The following is a 26,116-nucleotide window of genomic DNA, read 5'->3' as shown; positions in this document are numbered from 1 at the left end:
TCAACTGATACTCATCCTAGGATGACATCACTCACATTATGCTCCTGGAAAAAGCCCTAAAAAAGTACATAGCTTTATAAAAATATGTTTCAATTCTGAATACAATAATTGTGTGCATTCATATTTGCACATACACACAAATCAATGGTCAATACTTACACGTTTTTTGAGTCTAGATTTATTGATGATGCAGAGTCTGCACCAGATACAGGAGTAGGTACTCTTTCTGAAAGAAAACTTGCCTGTGAAATTAATAATAATAATAATAAATAACCCTTCTTACTGCTTATTTATTCAACTGTAACATTCAAAATCTTGGTCTCATAATACATCAAAAAACAACACTGATCAGCTTGTAGTCTAGACTTTCTTATAGAATATACCACTTACATTTTTTAATCTCAGAATGCCCTTCCTTTGTGTTGTTTTTATTTTTTTTAAAACCATGTCAGAGCTATAACATTTTTTTAGTTATTAAAAAAAATATTTTGTAAAAAGTTTTATGTTTTAGACTCCCAAGTAGAAAATTCCCACAGAAAAAGTGAAAAACCAGAGTAAGTTTTATTCTATTTCCTATCCCAAGTAATAGAAGCATAATAGAAACAGCTATCTCTTGAATCAATAACTCCGTATCAAATTTACTGAGTAATTCTGTCAATTTTTATTTTATTTATAAATTATTTTAAATTATATATATATAGGTATGGGCACATGTAGAGTTACAAACAAAGATACATATGTGTGTGTACACACAAACGTATATTTGGTGAGATTTCTAATTAAAAAGATGTTTCAAAATAACTTGTGATAAACACTAAACTAAATATAAATTTAGTAACAATGTTTCTCAACATAAGGAGTACACTGTACCATTAAAATGAAAGTGAGCAGTTGTTAATTTCAGTGAACACAGTGAAATTATTCTCTCATGATCTAATACATACACAAAACATTCCTACACTAAGCTAATTACCTATCCTGGACCTTCTAAGCTTCCCTGTTATCATCTCTATACAAAAATGTTAGCTTCTCTCTCAGAATTCCAGTAAGACTTGCCATGAAAAAGCTATTCCTCCATCAGTCTTAAAACTCAGAGACGTGTAAGACAGATGTAAACAAATCATCAGTCTATCTTTCAAACACTTGTAACTAATGCTTGGATAGAATTTTTAATTTTTATTTTTACTTTACTCAAGATTCAAAATGAGGATGTTTTAAAATTAAGCAACAACAGAAAAAGCATAAAAAACAACCAATATGGAAGTGTGACTTTGCTGCATTAAAATGTTGATTCCTGAAGTCCTGAATATGTAGATTCCTTTTGACCTTCAAAGGGATGTGAAGAAATAGAATTTTGTCAGTTAAATGATTCATAATTTAATTCTAAGCATTCATGCTATTTTCCTTTTGTATGTCATAATAAGTTGTCTAAATGATGGTCTGTACCATAATAAAGATTTTTTAATATGCAAAATGAGTATTCTGAAAATGCATATTTGATGTGATGCTTTTGAGCACATAATAAGAAATGCCCATTAAAAGCATATGCCAGCCTGTCTGTGATAAACATTAAATAGATAAACAGGTTAGTTCAAGTAAGATTGACTGCTTACATAACAAGAAAGCACAAAATGATTGACAGATATTTGAGTTACATAAATTACAGAATTACAGCCTGGTTACACTGAACTAAACTCATTCAATAAAATTCTGAAGTTCTTCATGCAAAGAAGAATGTGAATTTCAAAACCACATTTTCTAATGGGAATTTGAATTTCCTGTGATATAATAATTATAGTAGTAATATTTTATTTTCTATCAAAATGCTTTTATGATAATAGTCTTGCATGAAAGCAGTGAGAAATATCCTAAAGCTAATTATTTAAGTTTTCTATTCATGTCTTATCTGATATTTTCTGCCTTATTGTGACCGTTTCTTAGCATAATTAAAGCATACAGCATTTGATAAGAATAGCAGTTTCATTCAGTTTCTGTTGCAATCAATCGCTCTCCTGTGTCCTTGTGTCAAAAAAAAAAAAAAATCTTTAGTCTTTTAGTCAATTTTTATTTCCATCCTGGCTTGATCTCCTCTAAGAAAGTATTTTACAATCACTGAAGGTGGAGATGATTCCATTTTTGAGTATAAAGTGAAGTAACACAACTTTTTTTGTTCTCTTCCACTAATAATTTTCATATCTATAGTTTAAATAGAATGTTTCAGCTTAGCTTGAAGCCAGATCTTAAGTTCGGAACTCTACCCTTATCTAAACATTGCCCAAGTTATTTTAACGATTTCAACGTTTGTTTGAATTTTACTTCACTGTGCACTTTTCTAAAACTGCTCTTGCAGCATCTGGTGTCATTCCTCCATCTTAACAATAACCTGAGGATTGCTCCAGAAGTAGTGCCTTCTGTTCTATTATGCTGGCCTCTGGAGTCAGAGACAGATTATGGTACAACATTAGAGGCTGAACCTTTCCACCAATATTCCTTTGTGTTCTGTTGCATTGTTACAGATTGCAGTGGAGGCACAATCTGACAAAATTATGTCTGATGTGGAAGTGATATGACAATCTGACAAAATTATGTCTGATGTGGAAGTGTGCAAAAGTGTAAATGAATACTTCCAAACTGAAAAAAATTGCACCCAATGACATTCATCAGTGCTTGCTGAGTGTTTATGGAAACCACAAAGTTGGTGTTAGCACAGCAAGGTGGTGGATGGTGTGTTTCAGCAGTGGAAGCAGCAGTGTGAAAGAAAAGTGACATTCTGGATGGCCATGCAGATGTTTATAATCATGACATGCAGGCTTGTAAATCATGGTGACAATGTTGAAAAACTGTGTTACTTAGATAAGAATTTGCTCTATCAAATAATGTTATTATGCTCATTGTACCTGCTGCAGTTTCCATGAAAACGAATAGCAGGCATTATTTTTAAAGCATAGGTTCATAGGTTCATAAGGTTGGAAAGGACCTACAAGATCATCTAGTCCAACCATCCTCCTATCACTATCCTATCACTATCCACATGAGGTTGTTACACATCATGTGCACTTCACCCTTGTTGAAAGTCATGAGATTGGACTTGGCCCATTGATTTAGCTTATGCAGATCCCTCTGCAAAGCCTCCTACTGTCAAGTAGGAAGTCCTGCCTAACTTGGTATCATCTGCAATCACAGTGAGGGTGCACTTGATCCCCACCATCCATATCTCTGATAAAAATGTTGAACAAGATCTGCCCTAGTAGTGATCTCTAGGGATCACCACTGGAGACCAGCAGCCAACTGGATTGAACTCTGTTCATTGGAACTATTTAAGCCTGGCTGTCCAGCACACTATTCATCCAGACAACTGGACACTTGTTCAAGGCATGAGCAGCCAGTTTCTCCAGAATACTGAGGGAAACAGCATCAAATGCTTTACTAAATCCAAGCAGACAAATCGTGAACATTAAATGATTTCTGCATCAATGACAGTGTTAAAAATTGAGTTGATAAATAATAGGCCTACCTTCAGAGATCCTGGTTTAATCTTAAGATACATAAGCCTCAATTTAAGCTCCTGCTAGGTTCACATACAGAAGGAAATTTTGAAAAGTAGAACTTCACTTTTAGAACAATTCCAAGCATTTTTATCTCACTTCTTAAGTAAGAGGAATCTAAACTAAGGAAAAACTATCACATTAAGCGAAACCTCTCAAAGTAAGATTTTTCTAAACTTCCCAGTCCAAAATAAGATTTACCTTTCTCCAGGCCTCTCCGATTGATTCATGCAAGCCATAAGGAATTAACATCTGCAGGCCTTCGCATGTTCTGTACATCTGACGACATACAAAAATGTAAGCTCCTTTGACAACTTGCAAAAGTTCGGATCCAGATAAAAGAGAAATGTCATCCTGAAGAAGTTTCTTTGTAAACTGAGCAATTAGTTGAGCAGCTGTAGGACTGGAAATAAAATAAGACTTTTCAAATGTTGGTTTGTAGTCTTCAATGAGCCATGAAAAAAAAAATCCTTTGTCAGAGTTTAGTTAAATTTTTCTAGAAGTGGAAAGAAATTATGACCCACTATGGAGGAGCCCACTGTATTAATACTTTCAACAGTAGCCCTTATGAAAGATGTAAAGCAAGTGATTTTACTTGAGTTATGGGTCCTCAAAAATGCAGCCACTGTCTAACATCTGGCCCAAATGGCCATGAACTACACAAACTGTGTTTTTTATAGAAGTCCAGTTACAAGAAAATCATCTTAGCTTTTGCTTAATCAGAGTTAAGGATGTCAGTACTCTTCATTCCTGAGGCAAAATTTGTCTTTGCTCTTTCTTATTCCTACCTGATTTCTAGATTAGTAATTGGAAAAAAATAGGAAAGAACAATTCTTTCTCCAAAGAGAAAATTTTCTCCACAATTTTTCTCTAAAAAGCTTTTGTGTTCACCTCCTTAAAAGTGTATGCAAATTATGATTTTTCCCCACTTCAGAAGATATATATTCCAAATAATGGGTAGTCATGGATTTTAGGCTTACTTTCCTAACCTGCAGCTTAGATACTTTTAAAAGCTAATCTTAGTTTCACTACTGTTTCACTTGAGTATCAGTCAGGTATATGTACTACACTTAGTATTACAGTACTACAAAGATCCTTAAGTAGGTATGGTGTTACAAATGTCAGTTTCTGATACAAGATCTGTCCCCACTGCATGTATTAAAAGCAACTCTTTCAACAAATTAGACTAAAAACAGGCTATTATAAAACCAAAGAAATAGAACAGAGGCCATTGATCTGAACAAGGGAAATACAAATATACTGCAACTGCATTAAGAGAAAAGAAAGCTCTTATGTGGATAAAAAAAAATGAGTAAAACAAAGAAATCGTTCTTAAAAAACATACAGTAGTGGGCCCAAAGATAATGCCTCCTGTTTTATTATTATGTTGACCCCTGATGTCAGAGAGATGTTGGAGGTATGACTGTAGAGGCTGTACCTTCCCACCAATATTCAATTGCGTTCTGTTGCATTGTTAGAGATGGCATCAGAAGCGCAGACTGACAAAATCGTCTTACATGGAAGTGTGCATGAAGCAAAAGTGTGTCACTGAATTTCCTCCATGTGGAAGATATTGCTCACACTGCCACTCATCACTGCTTGCTGAATGTTTGTGGAGACAAAACAGTGGATGTTATCATAGTGAGGCAGTGGGTAGTTAGTGTGATTCAGCAGTGACAACAGTGGTGTGAAAGACAAATCACATTCAGCATAGCCATACAGACCTTCAAAAGCGCAACATGCAGGCTCCTGTTCATCACTGGTAAAAATGCACAGCTAATCATGGTGACAGTGTTGAAATTCAGTGTTCTGTAGCTGAGAATTTAGCTACCAAATAGTGTTATTGTGCTCTTTGTATCTGTTGTAACAACGAGGAGGCATTGCTTTTGGAGTGACCCACGTATTTCCCAGAAATGTAATTTTATCTGGTTACACACATAAGTAGCTCCCTTATACATTCTCAAAAACACTTCCTATTTGCTAATGAGATATTTTTACTTCAAATGTAAATAAATAATATCACGTTACAAATAAATTAAAAAAATGAGTCTCTTTTCATAAGAATAGAGTAATTCATTAAATTACTCACTAACATTGTTCACTAATGTCCTCTTACCGATCTTCTTTCACAGAGTTCTTATTCCCTCCATGCAGAAGAACAGAAAGACCATCTTCAGCAGCAGCAATCCTTGCCAAAATATCAGCTACATCAATTAAAGTGGTTTCGAGGCAATTTATATATACCTGTTTGGGAGCCAAAAAAGTTTTAAATTCATTGCTTTAGTAAAAGCTGTTTATTCAAGTCTCGCTTATATATGCAGAATCTGAATGAAGGTCACCTTTCTGATGTCTGCTCAATGGTTTAAACAAAAGGCAAGCAGCCTATGCTCAAATGCCATTACATAAAAATCTACATCACAGAAGGCAGTAATTGCCACTTTTAATGATTATGGCAGAAATCTAATGACTACTAAAATATAGAGAACAGACATTTATAAACTCTTTTCTCTTTTCCCACAATGAACGTGGAAAGATTCTTGATAAGTCATCTAGTATCTGAGTCAAGGTGAGACACATGCTAACTCTCGTTCTGCAGCATATGCATTGGCAACCCTTCGGCAAGATATAGAATTCCAGTTTCACAGGAAGACCTTTTGTGTCCACCTATATCCAGACAGAGGTAAGTCTTAACAGCCACTTGCTCTGTAATCATGAGGAAGCCTCCCCCACTGGAGTAAAACACAAGTCACCTGCCAATTTCTTGTTCATATCAGAGCACTGAACAACAGAGCTGTAACAAAGAGGGCCTGAACGTTTAGAGCTTGGATTCAGACTGTTTGGTTCTGGTTCTATCACTAGTGATTGTCCTGCCTGAATAGATCCTAAACAGGCCATTACTCATTAGTATATCAACTCATTTTTATAATGGTAGACAAGCAAAACACAAGTACTCCACATAAACAAAGTCAGGGAGCAGCAAGGGCAGGTTACTCTGCAAGGGAAACAGCAAGCTAAGAGTGATCAAGAGGCATCCAGAGGCAGTGGCTCTCCATGAGATGGACAGGCAGTCCTTCCACACGCAAGCAAAGGGAGTAGATCAGGTTTGCGATGGCAACCAGGTTCACCTAACAATTCAGATCCCTTCTACTGAGACAAAGGAGGTCTGAGTTTAAACCAGGAAGCTGAGTCAATGAGCAATTAGGATTAGATATAGCCCAGTGATCACCATGCAACTCAACAGTGACAAGCAAGACCTGAGGTCAAACAAGCCAAGTCTTGTCTATGGGTCGGGGTTCAAATCAATAAGACACATGGCTTCAGTGCTGCTATAACACAGTACATGCAGGAAATAAGAGTGAGAAGTTAAAGATGTTCCTGAGAGGAAGGTGGACTGAGTCAACCTGAGGCTTATTAGCAGAGACATAGTTGGATTGCTGGGGCTGGGGGAGTGGGGAGTATCTGCTGAGATTTTCTGACAAAGCCTTCTCAAACAGCTCTCTCCATTACCTAAATTGACACTAACTCCCAGTCAGCCAAGCCCAGGATAATTAGAGAGGAAATGTTCCCAGCGTCTGTCAGTATACAGAAGCTGTGATTCTGTAGATCTTATTCTAGGGTCTTAAATGTGGTTACCATAACTGTTCCTGCCTGTATGCCTCAGTCTAACTATGAGGAAAAACTTTTTTCTTTTACTCTAAGGGTGACTAAGCAATAGCATAGGTTGCCCAGAGAGGTTGTATCATTTCCTTAAAGGGATTCAAAATCCATCTGGATACAGTCCTGTGCAAGAGGCTTTGGTAGCTCTGTTTAGAGCAAAAGACTTCCAGAGCTCCCCTTCCAACCTCAATTATTTTGTGATTCTGTGAATACACAGTCATGAGATAACCAGAGTCCCTCAACCAGAAACTTCAAATTACCCAGATTTATAAACAGATGTTGTACCCAAGAAAAAAGTGGAGTCAACAGTGAGATCAATTTTAGGCACAGATGAGCTAAGGGGGATTACTGCTCCAAGTGGCATTTATTAAATGCTTAGTATGTCAGAGCAGGATGAAGCACCACTACCCTAAAGCTGAAGTCCACTGCTTAAATCCTTTCCACTCTTCTGTTATTCATCAAGGACAGCTGGACTCATGGGAGAATGGATTTTCACACTGCTATGCAATTCAGCTCCTGCTTCTTCTTTCATAGGTATTTCTGTGTATTATATTAGTGCACCAAAGAAAAGACTTATTACTTTACAATTTAAGGAATTTACTATTAATGCCAGCAGTCAATGTAATCAGAAATAAATATTATTAGGACCTTGTTTTTTCTGATTAAAATTATCTGTGCAACTGAGGGTTAAAAGAACTGACATTTTATTTTTAGATTACTGCATATAGCTGCTTAGAATTGTAAAGAAGAATGCTATGCTGTCGTTTTCACTTCAGAATAGTATTATTTTGCTTTCTCTGTGCAAGACAAAAAATAAAATATAAAACACACAGTACTTCACTTACAGTGTGAGTACTACGTTATGTACTAGCTACGCTTCAGCAGCAACTCAGAGACTAAAGAACCCAAACAGTCAAAACCACTGCTCACAAACAAATCCTTCTGACAACTTGCTCATAGTCACTGAGTTTCTCTCTCTCTACTTGAGATATGCAATACCACTCTGCTTAAAAGGCAAAGTAAGTCTTTCCTCTTAATGAGAGCACATGCACAGACCAAATATCATGAGGGTTTGCTCATTAGGCCCAACGTTGCAGCTAAGGAGTTCTGTATGCATCTCCAATGCTTTCCATTCTCAACTGAAGCCAGGTGTGGGGCTGCAGGGCTCATGGTCCAAGACAGGCACAATTCAGCACTGAAGAGACACATTCTTCAATGCAATGTTTGATTCCCAGATGTCTACAAAATGCCAGTGCTTTGCTTGGGAAACAAAACTAGTAACAGTCCTTATAAAAGAGAAAGGGTTACCCTGGCAGCTTATCTTTCCTAGCTGTTGATAAAACAGATCGAATACAAAATAACTTGTAAGTTCATTAGAAAAAACACTGCACATTTCAGATTCATTTCAGATTCACAAAATATACGCAGCAGGCTACAACAACTGGACATTAAATATTCCTGAATATAACTTGTTTTTTTGTTTGTTTGGGTTTGTTTTTATTTTCAAAAAAATCAGTTACTTAGTTGCATGATTTCTTATAATTGGGAGAATTCAGCTACCTATCAGTGGCAGCTGGGTATCACATCAACAAAGAGAAAATGAAGAACTCTGAAAGATTGAATTAATTACCTCACCAACAAAATATTATTAATGTATATATTTGTCTCTCTATAATACTTTAAAATTCCATGTGACCATAAAGACTGCTTGGAGGATTACCCAGCCCTCATTCACAGCTGATCAGTATGTTATTATCTTAGAACTGTTTTTTTTTAATTTGATAATCAGTGTCTAAAGTACATTCAGGCTCAACCATTTTTAGTCCTTTAAAAATTTTGCACTACATTTTTTGCACCCTGCAATAAAAATCAAGAGAACTTAACAAGTGTTAATCCTGAAAAGTATCCATAGATAGCCTTAAAATAAAATGTGTAAATGATGCTACATAACTCAGTACAGACATTGGCAAAAGAGCTAAGAGTACTGACATGATCAAGTTTTTCAGTGCTATCATTTTGAACATTATAGATGCAAATACTTTAAAATATTTGAAAATATTATAAGTACTGGAATATTTTTGACAGACTGACATATTTATAGGCATTAATATGAAGAATGTTTTCTGAAAAATACACAAACTGCTCAGAAAAAATAATCAGGAGGATATTTAAAAAAATCAGGAATCTGGGTGAGGTATTAAATTTAGGAATCTAGACTATCTTTTAAACACTTGAGTAACAGGAAACTAAAAACTTCTATTAATTTCTCTCAAATATGATAGCTCAGGCTCTTAATGCACACTAGATCCAGGTCTTCAATTTCTCTTTCTTGAGATTTATAGTCACCTAAGGCAATGAAAGCATCTTGTCAAAACAAAAACAACAGGATAGGCTGAAATTTAAACCCCCTTGCCAGGCAAGTTCAACTAGATTTTCAAATAGTTAAAGGTAGACAGCATTTTACAAAATTTTTAAAGTTCTTAGAGGGATTTCTAAAAAATCTCTTCCTTTTACCAACTCAGAAAACTGTAATTTTCCATAAAGCGTTATGTATTTTGCCCACACACGTTTAATTTCAAGTTGTCAGCTGAATTTAGAAACGAATAAAAGTAAGCTTCCTTTTAAATAGCAGACAGAGTGGATTAGAAAGATAACACATAAAACAAGAAAAAGCATAGAAAGAAAAAGTTTCCAAAGGGAATAATCTCACTACAGTTCAGTCTTCTACTTTTCACAAGATTTGAAGAAAACCATAAGAAAACTACAATGACATTAAATGATAAATGAAAATGACAATGTACTACTTAGGGTATACTATAATAGCTAACATAGAAAATACTACAAACGTTACCACACGACAACATAAATTTTCTATACAGAAAATGTATTAAACATACAATACACTACAGATTTAAAAATTGTTTTGAAGGCTACTACAAACCTCTGTATCATTCAGTAAACTTTGAAGAGGATCAAGTAGGGCATCCAACACTGCATCCGTATATAAACAGTCAGCAGCACACCCTGTTTGATCGCAAAAAACTTGCAGAATCTCCATAACAAGACTTGCTGGAGAATAATTGTCTGGCAAACACAAGAATTAGGAATGTATGTATTAAGTCATATGTAGCCTATGGAAATGTTATATAAATAACAATTTCATTAAGCACTGATTTAACAGCTAGAGTGAGAGAGAAAACATTATGGAGAAAGGCCTCATTATTATTATACATTTTGGCATATATTAAAAACATTTACCTGTATGTGCCATCAAAGTCCCCTTTGAGTATCTTGGAGAGTAATAAATAAGTTGAGTAAATAATACCAACACATCAGTTAGGGATATGCAATCTATAAAAAAAAAAAAAAGAAAAGAACACTGAAAATTCAAGAACAGTTTCAATTTCATAAATTTGTGAGGAAAGAGTTAGTATCCATGAAGCAAAGGACACTTAGAACAGGCTTAGAAGAGGATGAGCCTGTTACTTTTGTAGGGGAGATAAAAAAGTAAGCATCAAAGGATCACTGCTTAAATGGAGTTATACAGATAATATATTAAATGAAAAAATGAATCAGTGAGGGGATGTTCCTTCCTCACAACGATCCTATACTGGGTCTTTTAAGTTCTGATCCTCAAGTTAGAGTTACAAAAAAAATTTTAATAGACATAAGAACTGCTACCTAGAAATGCAATTAATCCTATATTGGATTAATAGACATATTAATGTAATGGAACACTATGAATACACAGTGTATCAACTAAATGTGGATTTATCTGGACTTCCAAGGGCTTTTCCATCTCATCTCTCCTGTCCTTACTAACATCTCTGTTTCATAGCTATCAATCTTTTCCTCTATATTCTTTTATTCTAAGTCAAACTAAGCATAATTTAAGCCAATTACTCTTAGTTTGAAGTACTGATTTTGTTTCACATGCAAAATCTCTGAACACTTCTCTTTCCAACCAATTATATTGACTGCCTTGACAAAAGATATTACTCATAGCTACAAAGACTGACTCACATACTGATCCAACTCTTCTTGAACATGAAATTAATATATATATTAAGTATTAGGGAAAAAAAGTTAATTCAACCATATCCATCAAAGATTAAAAAACAGTGCTGATACTGAAAATTATCTACGTCATCTTTTAATGAAGTTTGGCAGGCACAGAATTGCTAAAGCAAAACTTCATCCTGAAATGTCTACAATAGTGCAGTAGAAACATATGTTAAGTATATTTATACTTTATATATATAATACTTAAATATACTGTTGCTCAAAATGTCTCATTTTCCTCACCCCTCCCTCTTACCTTTTCTGTTTTTCAGCTGTACTGGAAAGAGATTTCGGCCTTGCTTATAGATCAACAATCTGCCTAAAAGGCACAGTGAATGAACAAAATATGCGTACTGCAACTCTGATCCAGTATAAAAAAACTTCTGCTCGTTATCTACAATGATAATACAAAAAAAATTAGTACTTGACTCCTTAACTTACATTACAATAGATGGTTACTATCTATACTGTATCTATAATATATACAGATCACTTAACATATAAAATCAGAAAGTATAAATAATTAACAGCTACTAGTAGTGGTCTCTCAAAAGCCATACATAAAACATTTGTTTAAGAAAAAGAGCAAACAGGATGTCTTCCTCTTGAGATAGCATGCTCAAAGATACTGAGAATGTGAATTGCATGAGCTTATAATGCAGTAGATGCAAAAAGACTCACTAGAATGCTCCTGAGAGAAGTCATTGACTCTGCAAGTTTTACTAACTGCTGCCTTGCAAAATTCAAAATAATCAAGACATTGCTGGACAGCTGCATTAATCTGTAGGAAAACAGAGCACATAACACAATACTTGTCATTTTACAAGAAATGTATTTATTTTCATATCACAGTATTGCCCATTAGCATAAGAATGTAAAAATTCACATTACTGCAGCTACTTAATGTTTTGGTGCTTTGGAAGGGATAACAAAAAGGATGCAAAAGTTTACAGGGCTATTAAAACATTAACACAAGCTTCAGCTGTGTAAGTATGCTTAATCAATCAACTTATAAACAAGAATACAGAGAAACTGTAAGCATTTTGAGAAGTTAACAATCCATGATTGCCATATGATCATTAGTACCAAAGATTTTCATTATGTATATGTGAAAAACATTGTCAAAATTATATCTACTAAACCTTAAGGTTGGTTACTGGGTGCTTCTAGCTTTATTACATATTATTCACAGAATTTAATCACCGTATATAAAAGTTGAAATTTTATCAGCATGGAGTTAGAATTGAAACAACATAGCACATGAAAAAAGAACTATCTTTAGATGCTACATTTAGGATCTCTTGATTGTTTCAGGTTGACAAAGAAAAATTTACAGATGCGCCCCAAATGAACCTACCACCATGCCACCTTAACCTTTACAACATGACATAAAACCACCCTGCACTATACTTATACATCACATAAAACTGCCATGCCTATGGACATCCTATCATAATCTTTTAGCTGTATGGCATGTGACTTAATTTGCTGACACTTATAACCCTTAACAGTTCATATCATATTTGCAACAATACGATTTTTTTTTCTGATCCGCTTTACCCAAATTCAGTAGAGTTATTATTGCATTTTTTCATGCAACATTTTCTGTCTTTATACAGGGACAGAAATAATTATAAATAAGGATGCAACATAAGAAATTAACAGATAATAACCCAACTTAAACACTTATTCTACAGCATTTAAAATTACACTTACTCAGAGCAGGACACACACCTCTGTATTAAAAATTGGAACATTTAATCAAAGATAAAATTAATTAAAAAAAATTGCTCATCTAGAAAATGAACATGGAACAACTTTGACAAAAAAGAACAAAGCAAAAACAAGAAACAGAAATATCCTTGGGAAATACTTACCAAAGATTTATATTTCTTTTCCAAAAGACTAAGTATCACTGTTCTGCTGTAATGAGCATGCTAAAAGGACACAGAAGAATGAGCATCAGTTCCAAATATATTAAGTCTTACTTTTGAATCAAAAAAGTCAAAATTATTTCAAATTCTACCTCATTAGTGATCCTATGCACAATACATATTCAATTTATTGAACTTCAGCTTGCTTAAACTAGTATTATATTCAACCTGGCCTCTGCTTTAGATTAAGATGGCAAAAAATATATATTAATTAGAAAAATTCCACAGAATGTGCAGCAGAACATACAGTAAAACTGAAAATCAGTAACAAGACTGAAGTGTTTTACATGCTTTACACTGCTGAGTAAATTGTAAATTATAAGCTTATACATGATAGACTGCAAAAATCTCTAACATCCACTGGAGCAGACAATTTGTGCAGCTTAATATGTAATTTTAATCTTGAGAAAGGGAGAGACTAGTGTCAAAAGGCAAAGGACCTAAGTGCCTAAAAATAACCCCATGGATTTCTTTAATTGCACTTCTTGTTATTATAGCTTGTAATCAACATCCCAGTAGGTCTGAGCTAATAACAGTTAGAAAGCTAAGTTTTCAAGATACATCTGAAATCAGCAAGTTTGATGGGATTTTCTTCTGCTTTCTTTTTGCTTACCGTCCACTTTTTAAACCATACAGCCTTGATATCTAGCAGAGCCAGGAAGTAGATTGGACTTAGGAAGTCTGGAGAGACAGGATGATTAGGATCATGTTTTACTGACAACAGAGACAAGGTACTCTCGACTATTTTCTCCATGTACCTTATGACATAAATATGGGGAAAAAAAAGAAAATCACTTAAATCTGTCAGAAATATTCTAAACAAAAACTTATTGTAAATTCTTGTTGTTTAGGTAAAACTTAAATATCAAGCATGTCATCTTTAACTCAATCTTATAAGGACACTGATTCTTTATGCTACCATAAATGAAATGAACAATATTAAGGTGCGCTTTCTTATATAATTATATATTTTGTAAGTACAAAATGTCACATTTGTTACTTAGTAAAACACCCTGAAAGCCTAAAAAGCAGCTTAATGTGATCCATGGTCACTCCTACGCAACTACCCCATTCCACTTTTCCTCTATTACTTTATCTCTTTTGACTGACAAGTCATTTGTGCATCCTTTTAAGGTATTTTGCTAAAATTACATTCATCTAATTATGTGTTGAAAAACATCTATAAATTAAGAAACAACAGATTATTGAAGGTGACATACTTTTCTGGATAACGAATCCAGGAAGATGGAGCTTCCTTTTGGTACTCATTTAAAAGACGAACCTGTTAACAGTATTATAATATTTAAAATTACCCATTATATTTTAAGAACAACAGAAAAGATAAAACAACAGAAAGATAAAAACAACAGAAAAAGCATGAGAAGTTTATTTATACCTTTTTAAGTATATGATTTATTTCTGTGTTAGACACATCCAGACCTGATGAAATACGAAGAGAATATTCTCCAGAAAGGAAGTAAAACTTCAAATGCTGTGCTAAAAAAGAAAAAAACTGCTCAGCTCCATGGCAAGAGTGGCAAAACAGAATGTATTATACAGTTTCATAGCAGAAGGAAATATTTTTCAGGAAGTACATGACTCATTAATTCAATAATGTAATTTAATGCACATACCTAAACTTGTATAGACTTTTCTTGTCATACTGAATGGAGATGAAGAAAAGGTTTTTGCATAAAACCTAAGAATTTTCTCCTAAGAGAGAAAAAGCAAGCACTGTATTACATAGTCAAGGAACTGCACGTCAGTGCTGAGCAACAAACAATATATAGTGACATTATTCTTCACATAGTTATCTCTACAGATGTGAAATATATTTTATAAATATATAGTTTGCTACTACAGAAACCTACATACACGAGAAATTTTAACTGAACACTTCAACTGACAGCAGCACTGCAAAGCCTCACTAAGATACAAAGTAGCTGTTTGGGGAATATTACTGTAATTTTCTGTTAACATTAATGCTTTTTATGTCATTAAACATGCCAAATTCTTGTAACCAGCATTGTTTTTAAAGCAGTTGTAGATTTTCTAAATAGAAAGAGTAGTACGTGACAGCACTTCAGGCAACATTCATTTATCTGAAAATTATTTTAAAATTCAGAAAAGGAAGGAAAAAAAAGGTTTAATTGGCATAATAAATAATCTGAAAGTAGTTTAAGGAGCTACCATACTTCTTCCAGTTCATTGCCTGTGCTATATTATTGTGTATTATTTTCCCATCATTATGAAGTATATGCCTGACTTAAACAGGAAATATTAACAAGATATGTTTTTACAGAAGACTTTTGCTAACATTTTGTTTTCTTTAAAAACATTCAAACTTCTTCATCCTTCATTAAAAAACACATTAAAAGAGTACTGCGGTGTCTAAAAATCTACCAATGCCCTGCTGTAATCCTTAAAATCAAGACCAGTGGGAATCATACAAGTCTTTTTTTAGCATCTAAAACTTTATCAGACACATACACAAATAACAAATGTCTTAGAACCTTGTCAGACTATGCATAATTGTAACTTCCTGTTCCTCTTCAGTACTGTTTACTATGGCTACATATCTAATAACTATAAACAGAACACTCACACTGAATATTGCATGAGGATCTGACAGGGACATCATTAGGTGCTTACGCAGATTTGGCCAACACTCAGAGTTCAGTACATCAGATGGAGGAGCCAAGCACAGCGTCTGCAACGCTTCTAGGCGAACCTGAAAAGTCAGAAAGATAAACAACACAAATCTTTCCAGAGCAACCTTTCAAATAAGCTATTTACAATTTAATTTGGGGGAACAACTTGACTTAGCTGTACAAGTGATAAGGAGTCCTAAAATAATTTCTTACGGTGATTAGGAAAAAAAACTATGTCCGTGAGATGGAAAAAAACCACACATACATATTATGAAGCAATAGTATGGTAGATAAAAGGACTTGTTAAACCTAACATGATGTTTTCAAATGCCAGATAATCCCAAGCAAATCTTATTAGACAGGGTGCTCCCAAAATAATAATGCTTTTCCAAAAAACATGAGCAGTTGAGTGGAGGTCAGAGACCCAAATTAGCACTGACACTAAGGCAAACCTAACTTGGACATTACGCATTCAACCTGGCTTGTTGGCAAATCTGCAGGCATCTCTCTCTGAGAGGTGTAACACAAAGGACAACATGGAATTTATCAAAAAGACTAAAGGATACAGATGTAAAAAAACATGGTTCAGCAACTTTAATTCTCACATAACATTTTTTTATAAACTAAAAAAGCTCACCTATAACACTCAAACTCCTGAGCAAAAAAAAAAGATACTTGCTGCAAATAGGTTTTGAGCCTTAGTGTTATCATGAATGAAATTCTGCACTGCCATGCACTTACAGCACTGAAGCCAAGATATATGAAGATTCCACTTACAATGCACAGACTATTTTCCAATATGCCATAAACATTAATTTGTATCAACATTTTATTTTTTATTTTAAACTTACTTCCTTAGGCTGAAGAGGGTCAAGCTTCTCCACAAGCAGCTGCAATTGTTCTTGACTCATGAAAGTATAACTCTGTAATACACATTATACAATGATCGTTCCTTTATCTTATTAAACTGAATAGTAGATTAAAATCATCAGTCTTTCTGCATCTAATTTACTTTTAATTATTAAAACTTCAAAATGTTTAATTTTATGTTAAATTAGTATAGCTGTTAACTATTTTCTGAGGTTTGGTCAACATTAAATTTACAGAAATAAAATTTTCCCATATTAATTTTGCTTTGTTTCACTTAAAAGTTTCCTGCAACTTCATAAAATGCCTTATTACTCATTCCAGTTCAGAAATAAAGTACATGTTATTTGGCTCTTAAAGAAAAAATACAAAAAGTTGAATAAAAAACAGCTTTAACTATTATCTTCCCTTAGTCTGTGTAACACCTGCATAGGTACTTTAGAATATATATAAAGAATTAATCTCTAGTATATGCTGCCTAAAGGTCAAGCAGCTAGTATGAGCTCTTCAAAGTGTAAGAATGACACTTCATTCATTTTCAAATATATCAAAGATCGGAAGGATTAATCATTTTCTAGGGCTGCCTCTCAATCTCCACTAGCAGAAATTCTGCAGTATCGTGCTTACTTCATAACAGAGAGAGAAAATGCATTTACTTGATTGAACGAAGAGTCACTGTCAGAATAGCTGTCTGTATAAAAATCGCTTTGATGTTTTTTCTTGGCTTTACTATCCAGCCCCATGTAACACATCTGATCTTCTTCAAACTTGTTAATTAAAGACTCTACCACAACCATCATGACATTCTTCAAGGCATGCATCATTTCTCTGTATCTTGAAAGTAAAGAGGATTTTTAATATTAGAGCATGGAAGTTACAAATTCAAAAATCCCACATAACTAATTAGGTCATGAAAAGTGAATACGGCATAACATTACTTAGATCTGAAAGCAGTGGATGAACAACAGTGAGAATAAAAATGCAAATCCAAAATGAGTATGAAAATATGCAGGTATCCTTAATGACTTAGGAAACTGTATTTCAAAACTACAGTAAGACTCTCTTTCGCCCTTCTAAAACCATTCAAGGAAATCATCATCAATATAGTCCTATCCTGAGAGGTTCTTAAACAGAACAACATGAATCTATTTGAAGGCACGATCTGTGCCTGAGACAATACATCAGTTCTAATTATTGCTACTGTTTGCTTATTCAGTTCTTGTGTTGTAAGCATCAAACAGAACCAGAAAAGAACATGCCATCCTGATTCAAGGTCTTGAATACAGGTCATAGAATCATACAATCACAGAATCATAGAATGGCTTGGATTGGAAGGGATCTCAAGGATCATCGTGTTCCAATTCCCCTGCCACAGGCAGGGCCACCAATCTCTAGATCTGGTACTGGACAAGGTTGCCCAGGGCCCCATCCAACCTCATCTTGAACACCTCCAGGTACAGAGCATCCACAGCCTCTCTGGACAGTCTGCTCCAGCACCTCACCACTCTCTCTCTGAGAACACCTCCCCCTGACACCTAATCTAAACTTTGTCTCCTTGAGTTTAAAACCATTCCCCCTTTTTCTTTCACTTTCTTTTAGCGATAGGACAAAAGGTAAGAGAGATTATAAAGAAATAAAGATGTGAATTATGTGCATATACTCACTGCTTTGATTCACGTGTCTTCTTGGCAACATGTTGGACAAGAGTATCATAGCCAGAAACTTCACTCCGATTTTGAGCAGAAGTACATTTTTCTGATTCTTCTTCAATCACAGAGCCCAGAGTATTATTTATATATTGCCTAAGGTATTTCACAAATTCATAGCTGAAACAAACATCCAAAATTGAAATGCAGCATTACTTTGTGATCATTTTCAAGCATTTTCAGTTTTGTATTAACATCTTTCCCCATAGGTATCTTACTTTAAGGAAAGGATTTACAGAGAAATAAACTTCAACTGTGAAAACACACTATAAAGTCTGATGTCAATACTGCACGTAGTGTAGGAAGGAACAGTATCAAACTGTTAAGGTTTTGTATACAAAACCAAAGCAACAAGAAATCTCATTTAAAACTACATTCTATCAAATGCAGATCTGTAACTACTTTGCATTACTTTCAATAAATTCACAATAAGAAAAAAATCAAACAGAAATCATACAATCACGTCAAAGAATGCCTTATGTTGGAAGGGACCGTAAAGATTATCAAGCTCCAATTCTCCAATCAGTTTATCATCTAAGTACAGAAGCACAGACATAACATGTAAATAAAAGCAACTATTACAAGTTAGCAGCTCTTGCTTTTCTCGGTTATATAAAAAAAACAAACCACATTATATTGAAGATATGAAAAAAAAAAAACACAGAAAATTGTATCTTGTATTATGATACATACTTTTATCATTGAATTGTCTACCTCTAGTTCCATCAGGTGTAACAGCCCTTTTCTTTTTTTTTTTATTTCCTGGTTATTTCCCTTCCTATCTCACTTCTGTTCCCAAAGAAAGTAATGGAAATTCATTTCATGAAAGGTGTAAACACATTTATTGGAATTCTCTAGTCTTCTAGGCTAGCTTTTAACATCTGCAATAATGAAATTGCCCAATTCTCCATTTCATAAAAGATTTCATAAAACTCCGTTGTTTTTTGGATTTTTTTGCACAGTAATATTCCCATTGTATACACTTTTGTAGTGACAGTTTTACTCTGACATACACAACTATCACTGAGTTTATGTCTTCTTGGAATCCTAGTATTACCTTATGCACCTTAAAAACATTTCCTAACAAGCGTTTCAGACATCTCAAAAATACTTCTTCACATTCAAAAGTAAGTCACTCACATCTAGCTGATCTTACAAAGAAAGTTCCAGCAGAAAAAAAACTGTTGAGAAAACTCCAAGATGTAAAGTTTATATGCATCAGAACTGTATCAGCTACTTATACAGTAAAAGATTAGCAAACCAAAAGTCTCAATTTCTATTGCTGCATTTAAACTTCAAATCCATTCAAATTTCCTTTTTATTTGCTTTTTGAGGTCCCTGTGTCTCTCTTTTCCACATCGCAGTGGATATTTGTCCATTTGTATTTGCATTTAGCACCATATGCTAAACATGCACATGCATTAAAGTTAAGTTGTAACTAATGAGGTGCTTGCAACTTAAATGATGATTATAGTGACAATAAAGTATCTCCAAGAGTAAAAAAAATTAACAATTCATAGTATTTTCTAAATTAACTGCTTCCAAGATCTGAATATTGACAGGAGTCTCTCTATAAAAAATACATACATATTCATTCACATATCGATGTAAATTGTGAACATTTTCCACGAATACCACACTCAACATATTTTATCTCCTCCTGAATATTACAAACAGGAAAACAATTTTTACTTGTGAAAATTTTCATCAGTTTCCTCCAAATGCAAGAGAATCTTTTCTGCACATTCCGCTGATGAAGCCCCAGAGATTTTTTCCTTCACACTTTGCAGCAATTGTCTAAGCATGGATTGTAATAGAGCTTCATCTTCATTTGTAAAGTGAGACATCTGTAAGAAATAAATTAAAAATAACATGACTTCATAGTTCCCTTTTTTATTCTTACTTTAAAATGCAACAAAAACCCTCAAGTTTTGTACCTGTTATCACAAGCATGAAATGATGCTATCAAAACACATGGTTACAAACAGAAAGAGTTTGATAGTGACTATCTTCCAACAAACTGTAATCAACAGAACCAAATCAGTTTTTATGGGTTTTCTTAGTACAACATTCTTAATGCATTAAAAAAAAATCTGAGTACTTTGCTTCCGTTTTTAGCTTCACAAAGACTACCCATTAAATACAAAAGAAAAGAAGAAAAGTTAAGTAAACGGAATGACTGTCTTGATGACAAACCTCTAAAAGCCTCTCACCTTCTTCTCATAAACTGTTGCTGCCCAGTTCTGATTTCTGTATCCCCCTACTCAGAGCTAGAGCAGTGCCTGTCACAGTAGGTGCTGGAAGCTTTTGCAAGCAACAAGAATGAGGTGACATTGTCATTAATGTTTTATTTCCCCACGGTAGGAACAGCAGTGACCTGGCAGAGTCCTGCCACTTCAACACTACAGCTACGAGGAAAAACAAAGAGCAACAGAAGTGGGAGATGCGCGTTAAGTCCAGAAGACAGTGTTCTGGTTCAGTTTTCAAGGGTTGCCTACCCAACAAAACCCCTCAATTTCTAGTTAACTATTCAGTAATGATGCACAGCTTAAACTTCTTTATATGCCAAAGAAAAGTTCCAGTATCTAATGCTAGTTCTACTTTATGTATTTCTAATCTATTTGAGGAAGGATGATTTAGAGAACTGTCGGAAAAAAAATAAGTCTATCAAAAAACACTGCAAACACACCTGTGAATAAATTATATGCACACTGGGAAAAGACAATGTAATAAATCACTTCAGGAAACTTAAATAAATAAATAAATAAATCAGTCACCTAGCTCCAACTTGAAAAATTAACTTTTAATAAAAGGGGTAGCTGAGTTTGTAGTTCTCTGTTGCAAGAAGTACACTTGCTGAACATCTTACTTCAATCAAATATAATTCAACATCAATGCAATCATCTTACCGGAAACATCATTAAAATAAATCTAAAAAACTAATAATTTTAATCCCTTGTGATATTGTTTTACTCCCTGGTTTGCAGTCCCCCTGCCTTAAGAATCAGTGTCTTGGCATTTAATCAAAGTCAATTCATTTTAGGTCTATATAAACCACCCTCATAAATCTTGTATTTTGGCCCTAACATCATCCTAAACCCTTGAAGTAGAAAAGAACAAAACCAAACATCCAAAACTCCCTTAATATCTGGTGCAAGTAGGCATTTTTAGAAGTGTAGGTGTTTGAATACAAGTTAGCAATCCCTGCAAAGCACCATTCACATTATTCATGGAGACAGAGCAGGGAAACGTTGTAGTTTTATCTCTAGCTCCCTTTGAAATGTCTTATGTGACTTACATAAGCACTAACTTGCTTATCTCAACATTGACTTGTAGCAGCGTGTGGTTTGGGTTATTCAGCAGGTAAATTTGTTTCCCTGAAAAATCTAAATTACCATTTCCTTGCTAAAACACACCAAACACAGCATGTGTATGCCTTGAAAGTTCAAATTTGTTGTAGTGGAAGCGCTCTACAAACAAAAATCCTATGGGACGATGGTGGGACGATGGAAGAGGTGCCCTGCTGCAGCCTGGGTTTATCCATCTGAAGGATAGATTTCTCAGAAGCCTATGCCTGAGCAATACGTTCAACACCGACGTAACACGTATAGCAACGACCAACCAATTCCAGCCCACGGGAGCATGGCTCACAACCCCCACCTCCCCCCCATTTATTATCGTCAATCGCTTCAACTGCCCATCACGTTTAGGAGCAACCAGAGTTCTCACGACAAGCACGAAAACAGCATCAGGAAGAACACAGCGCACGGGTTCACCCCGCACTACGACCAGCATGAAAGAACACCCTGCTCCAAACCCCTCCCCGCAGCCCCCGGCCGGGAGCAGCCCGGCCAGGCCCCGTCACTCCCCGCGACGAGAGAACGGCCCTCCCCGGGGCAGATCCGGCCGCCTCCCCGCGCCTCCCCGCCCCTCCCCGCCTCGCCCCGGCCCGCCCCGCCGCGCTCGGAGCCCCCGGCCCAGCCCGATCACCTCGAGGCGGCGGTACGCTCCTTTAGCGGCGGTCGCCCGACTCCTCCGATCGCGGCCCGTAGCAACCGGCGGCGCCCAGCCTAGTCTCGCAGGGCCCTTAGCAACATCGCGAGAGGCCGGCGGCACCGCCCGCTATCTGCTCCTCCCTGCGCGGCCCGGGGAACGCGATGCTGTGGCCGTGGACGGGTCCTGGTCCGTTGGCTGTGCAGTGAGATCTCCGTGTTGCTGGCCAAACTGTGTAAAGGGACAGTGTCCCCTTATGAAAATCGATGTTTATTACCCACTCCACACACACGCTTTTTTCAGCGCTGTGACGAAGTGCCCAGCGCCCAGGCAGCCGCAAGGGAAAACCCAGGGCTTGGGTAGCTGGTTTGCGTTTGTGTCCCGGTAATAGTGCATTAGGTGCTGAGACATTATTCACTTGGCTTTTCTGTCCTTAGCTGGGTTTGTAAGGGCTCACCTCTGGGAGCACCTGGCAGCTGCGACCCCTCTGTGTTGTGCAGGTCCTCCATCAGAGTCATAGGCATTTACTGATGTTGTTCCAATTTACAGCAGTATTTCTTTTTTCCAGTGCCCTATAAATGATTGCCCATGCAATCATTTGAGTTGGAAAGGACTCTTAAATATCAACTAGTCCAATTCCTCTGCAGTGACAACCTAGGTCAGGTTGCTCAGCGCCTGCTTCAGCCTGACCTTGGGTGTCCCCAGGGTCAGGGGAACAGGGTTTTCATCACCTCTCCGGGAAACTTCTGCTGTGGTATGGAGGCCTGGGTATGTGCCCACTGCGCGAGCACACACAATGATTTTGTCCTACAAATAAATGCAAAAGAGAAAAGAGCAAAGGCATTCTGATGTGATATTGTAATACTGTGGATACCTAGTCCTTAGTGAAAGACATTCTGGTTTAGCTTGCCTTTACTATCTTAATAATCATCAGATTGGAACTGTAGTGGCATCATGGGAAGTTGTTCTCATTCTACCTGTGCTGCTTCCAGAACCCTTCTGTTCCTTTCTATACTCACCCACTTTGTGTTTCATCTAGTGCTTTTAGCCACAACAGAAACCTGGAGCCTTTCTTCCTTAGCAGAGCTAGCAGATCTCGGGTGTTATTTGGCATGATCATTAATGTGAATGCAGGCAGATACCTTTGGAGGTTGATAGTCCAGAGTAAGCAATGCTATTCTGAAGTGCATTATAATTATATGAATGAACATCAAGCACATGAGAGGTTGAAATCACTAAAATTATTCATGTAGATTTCACAGAAGTGAAAATCCACTTCCTCTTACAGCTAGATCATCTTTCTCAATGCAAAAATGTACTCCAGATGTTCTCTCCCCAGCAGTACAAACAGGAAGAACCCTCCTCAGGAAGATCAGGAAGACATGCAATACAAACAAGTTTTTGTAGGATTTCCAGGTTTTCAGATCATCATAGTAATATCTGAAGTTATTTTAGAAACTTAGAGGAACAAGCAAATGCACCAGTTCTTGAAATGTGTAGCACATAATCTAAGTTTCAAAATGTGAAATACTACAGGGATGTGAGTCATTTGATTACTACAGATGTGAAGTCCGCAGTACAGGAGTCACGTAGGCTTGTTGGAGTGCATCCAGAGGAGGGTCACAAAAATGTTCCAAAGGCTGGGAAACCTCTCCTATGTGGACAGGCTGAGAGAGCTTGGGGCTGTTCTGCCTGGAGAAGGATATGAGGTCACCTGAGAGCAGCTTTTCAGTATCTAAAGGGGAGCTACAAGAAAGAAGGGGACAGACCTTTAGCAGGGAAATGGCTTTAAGCTTAACGAAGGTAGATTTAGATGGATGAAAGAAAAACTCTTTTACAGTGGGAGTGGAGAGACACTGGAACAGATTGCCCAGAGATGTTGATGCCTCATCCATGGAGACTTTCAAGGCAAGGCTGGATTAAGTCCTAGGCAAACTGATTTAGCTGTGCATGTCGCTGTTCACTGCAGGGGAGTTGGACTAGATGGCATTTAAATGTCCTTTCCAACTCTTAAGGATTCTATGATTCTATGATTAATAAGATTCTCTCATGCTATAAAATTTGAATTACCACATTTGGAAACAGTTTATTCCAAATTTTCCAATACCAGTATTCTAATACCACTCCACTGGTGTGTAACTCCACTTTGAGTACTGTGTGGAGTTTTGGGCACACAGGACAAGAGAACATAAAACTATTAGAGAGTGTCCAAAGAAGGGCTACTAAGATGGTGAAGGGTCTAGAAAGGAAGATGTATAAGGAAGCACTAAAATCCCTTGGTTTCTTGGTTCAGCCCAAAGAAGAGACAGACACGAGACCTCATAGTAGCCTACAGCTCCTCATGAGGGGAGCAGAGGAGCAAGTGTTTATCTGTGCTTTTTGATGGCAGCAACAGGACCTGAGGGAACAGCATAGAGCAGTGTCAGAGAAGGGTCAGGTTGGGTGTTAGGAAAAGGTTGTTCACTAGAGTCTTTTTGGGCACACGTACAGGTTCCCCAGGGAAGCGGAGCCTGAAAGAATACAAGAAGTATCTGGACAGTGCTCTCAGACATACAGTCTTTTTTAGGTGGTCTTATTTGGAGTCAGGAGTTGGACTCTATGATCATTATGGGTCCTTTACAGCTGGGGGTATTCTGTATTTCTGTGACTCTGTGATTCTATGAACTTTATGTAAGTCTAAAATATTCCTACAGTGTCTCCAGCATAGCAGTTCAGAAAGGAGAAAACCATGGACAATATAGAATCTTCTTTACAGCTAGCAATAGTGATAGAAACAACTCATCCTAATGCAAGTCACATTACACTATGGATGTAATTTATCTCTTTTCCCCTCTTTCTGGTGTGCTCTGCTGTTTTCTGTCCTCTTTTCTTTTGTTGGAACTGTCCACAAGACCACCACCCTTTTGTGGATAGCACACAAATATGTGATTTTATGTAGTCAATACATATCCATTAGTGTCTCTAAGAATGTTTAACTAAGAATTTCAGCAACTTAGTAAGTATGATCTTTGCTATCTATTGAAATCTGACTGCTTTTGCTTGTCTGATAAGGTTGTCAAAGAAGCACACACCAAAGAAGAACTAAAAGTGAGGGGAAACAGTACTTTACCAAACAAAGGAAAACAAATAAACAAACAAACAAAAGTAACCCTCTAAGATATATTTTAAAATCAGCTTTCTGTAGTCCATTCCTGAGCAGAATTGAGGCCATTTGGAGACAGGACATCTCCACGTTAGCTTTTTGCAAGCTAAGACTAATATTGATGTTAGGAAAGGAGAAATAAGTGTGAAATCTGTGTCTGAAGATAACACAAGAAGCCTACTGCTCTTTTCTAAATACTCTGACATTCCTTAAGCAGCTCTTGAGCCCCCAAATAAAAGATGAAGACACTTCACCAATGGTTCTGTGACCAATGTAGCATTTATTGCCCTCTCACATCATTATTCATGGAAATTTCCCAATTTAGAGGAACAATGAACATGCATTAGGAGTTCACTGGGTCATAATCTAATCAAAAATATCAAAAAGGAAATGGCTTATAATACTACTGCTGGTGGGAAAGTCTATTTAAATAATCTCCAAAGGAAATTTTCTATTTCAGAAACCATCTGTCCTTCCCTCCCTGTCCTCTCTAGGGAAATTCTAACGCATTGCTAGATGTTTCCTTCTAAAAGAAATAATAAGGAAACAGTGGGTAAAT

General features: G+C 36.1%; 1 protein-coding gene across 1 annotated transcript in view; it reads right to left on the bottom strand.

Moving 5' to 3' along the window:
• The window catches only part of TBC1D32 (TBC1 domain family member 32), a 73,412-nt gene extending 53,143 nt beyond the window's left edge, over positions 1-20,269 (bottom strand). The window contains exons 1-17 of the mRNA XM_065736806.1: positions 20,115-20,269; positions 18,381-18,542; positions 17,373-17,550; positions 16,701-16,772; positions 15,804-15,929; positions 14,833-14,911; positions 14,595-14,695; positions 14,419-14,480; positions 13,812-13,956; positions 13,142-13,201; positions 11,946-12,045; positions 11,521-11,658; positions 10,461-10,553; positions 10,144-10,286; positions 5,662-5,789; positions 3,747-3,948; positions 160-242 (exon numbers count right to left, since the gene is read on the bottom strand). Of these exons, the coding sequence (XP_065592878.1) occupies positions 160-242; positions 3,747-3,948; positions 5,662-5,789; positions 10,144-10,286; positions 10,461-10,553; positions 11,521-11,658; positions 11,946-12,045; positions 13,142-13,201; positions 13,812-13,956; positions 14,419-14,480; positions 14,595-14,695; positions 14,833-14,911; positions 15,804-15,929; positions 16,701-16,772; positions 17,373-17,550; positions 18,381-18,542; positions 20,115-20,269 (2,027 nt within the window). The remainder of the gene's footprint in view (positions 1-159; positions 243-3,746; positions 3,949-5,661; positions 5,790-10,143; positions 10,287-10,460; positions 10,554-11,520; positions 11,659-11,945; positions 12,046-13,141; positions 13,202-13,811; positions 13,957-14,418; positions 14,481-14,594; positions 14,696-14,832; positions 14,912-15,803; positions 15,930-16,700; positions 16,773-17,372; positions 17,551-18,380; positions 18,543-20,114) is intronic.
• Between the last annotated feature and the right edge of the window lie 5,847 nt (positions 20,270-26,116).

Source organism: Cyrtonyx montezumae, unplaced genomic scaffold, assembly GCF_038088225.1.
Source record: "Cyrtonyx montezumae isolate F1298 unplaced genomic scaffold, pur_monq_1.0 scaffold_0, whole genome shotgun sequence".
Taxonomy (NCBI): Eukaryota; Metazoa; Chordata; class Aves; order Galliformes; family Odontophoridae; genus Cyrtonyx; species Cyrtonyx montezumae.
Note: the sequence above shows the minus strand (reverse complement) of the source record. Positions and strands in the feature narration are given on the sequence as shown.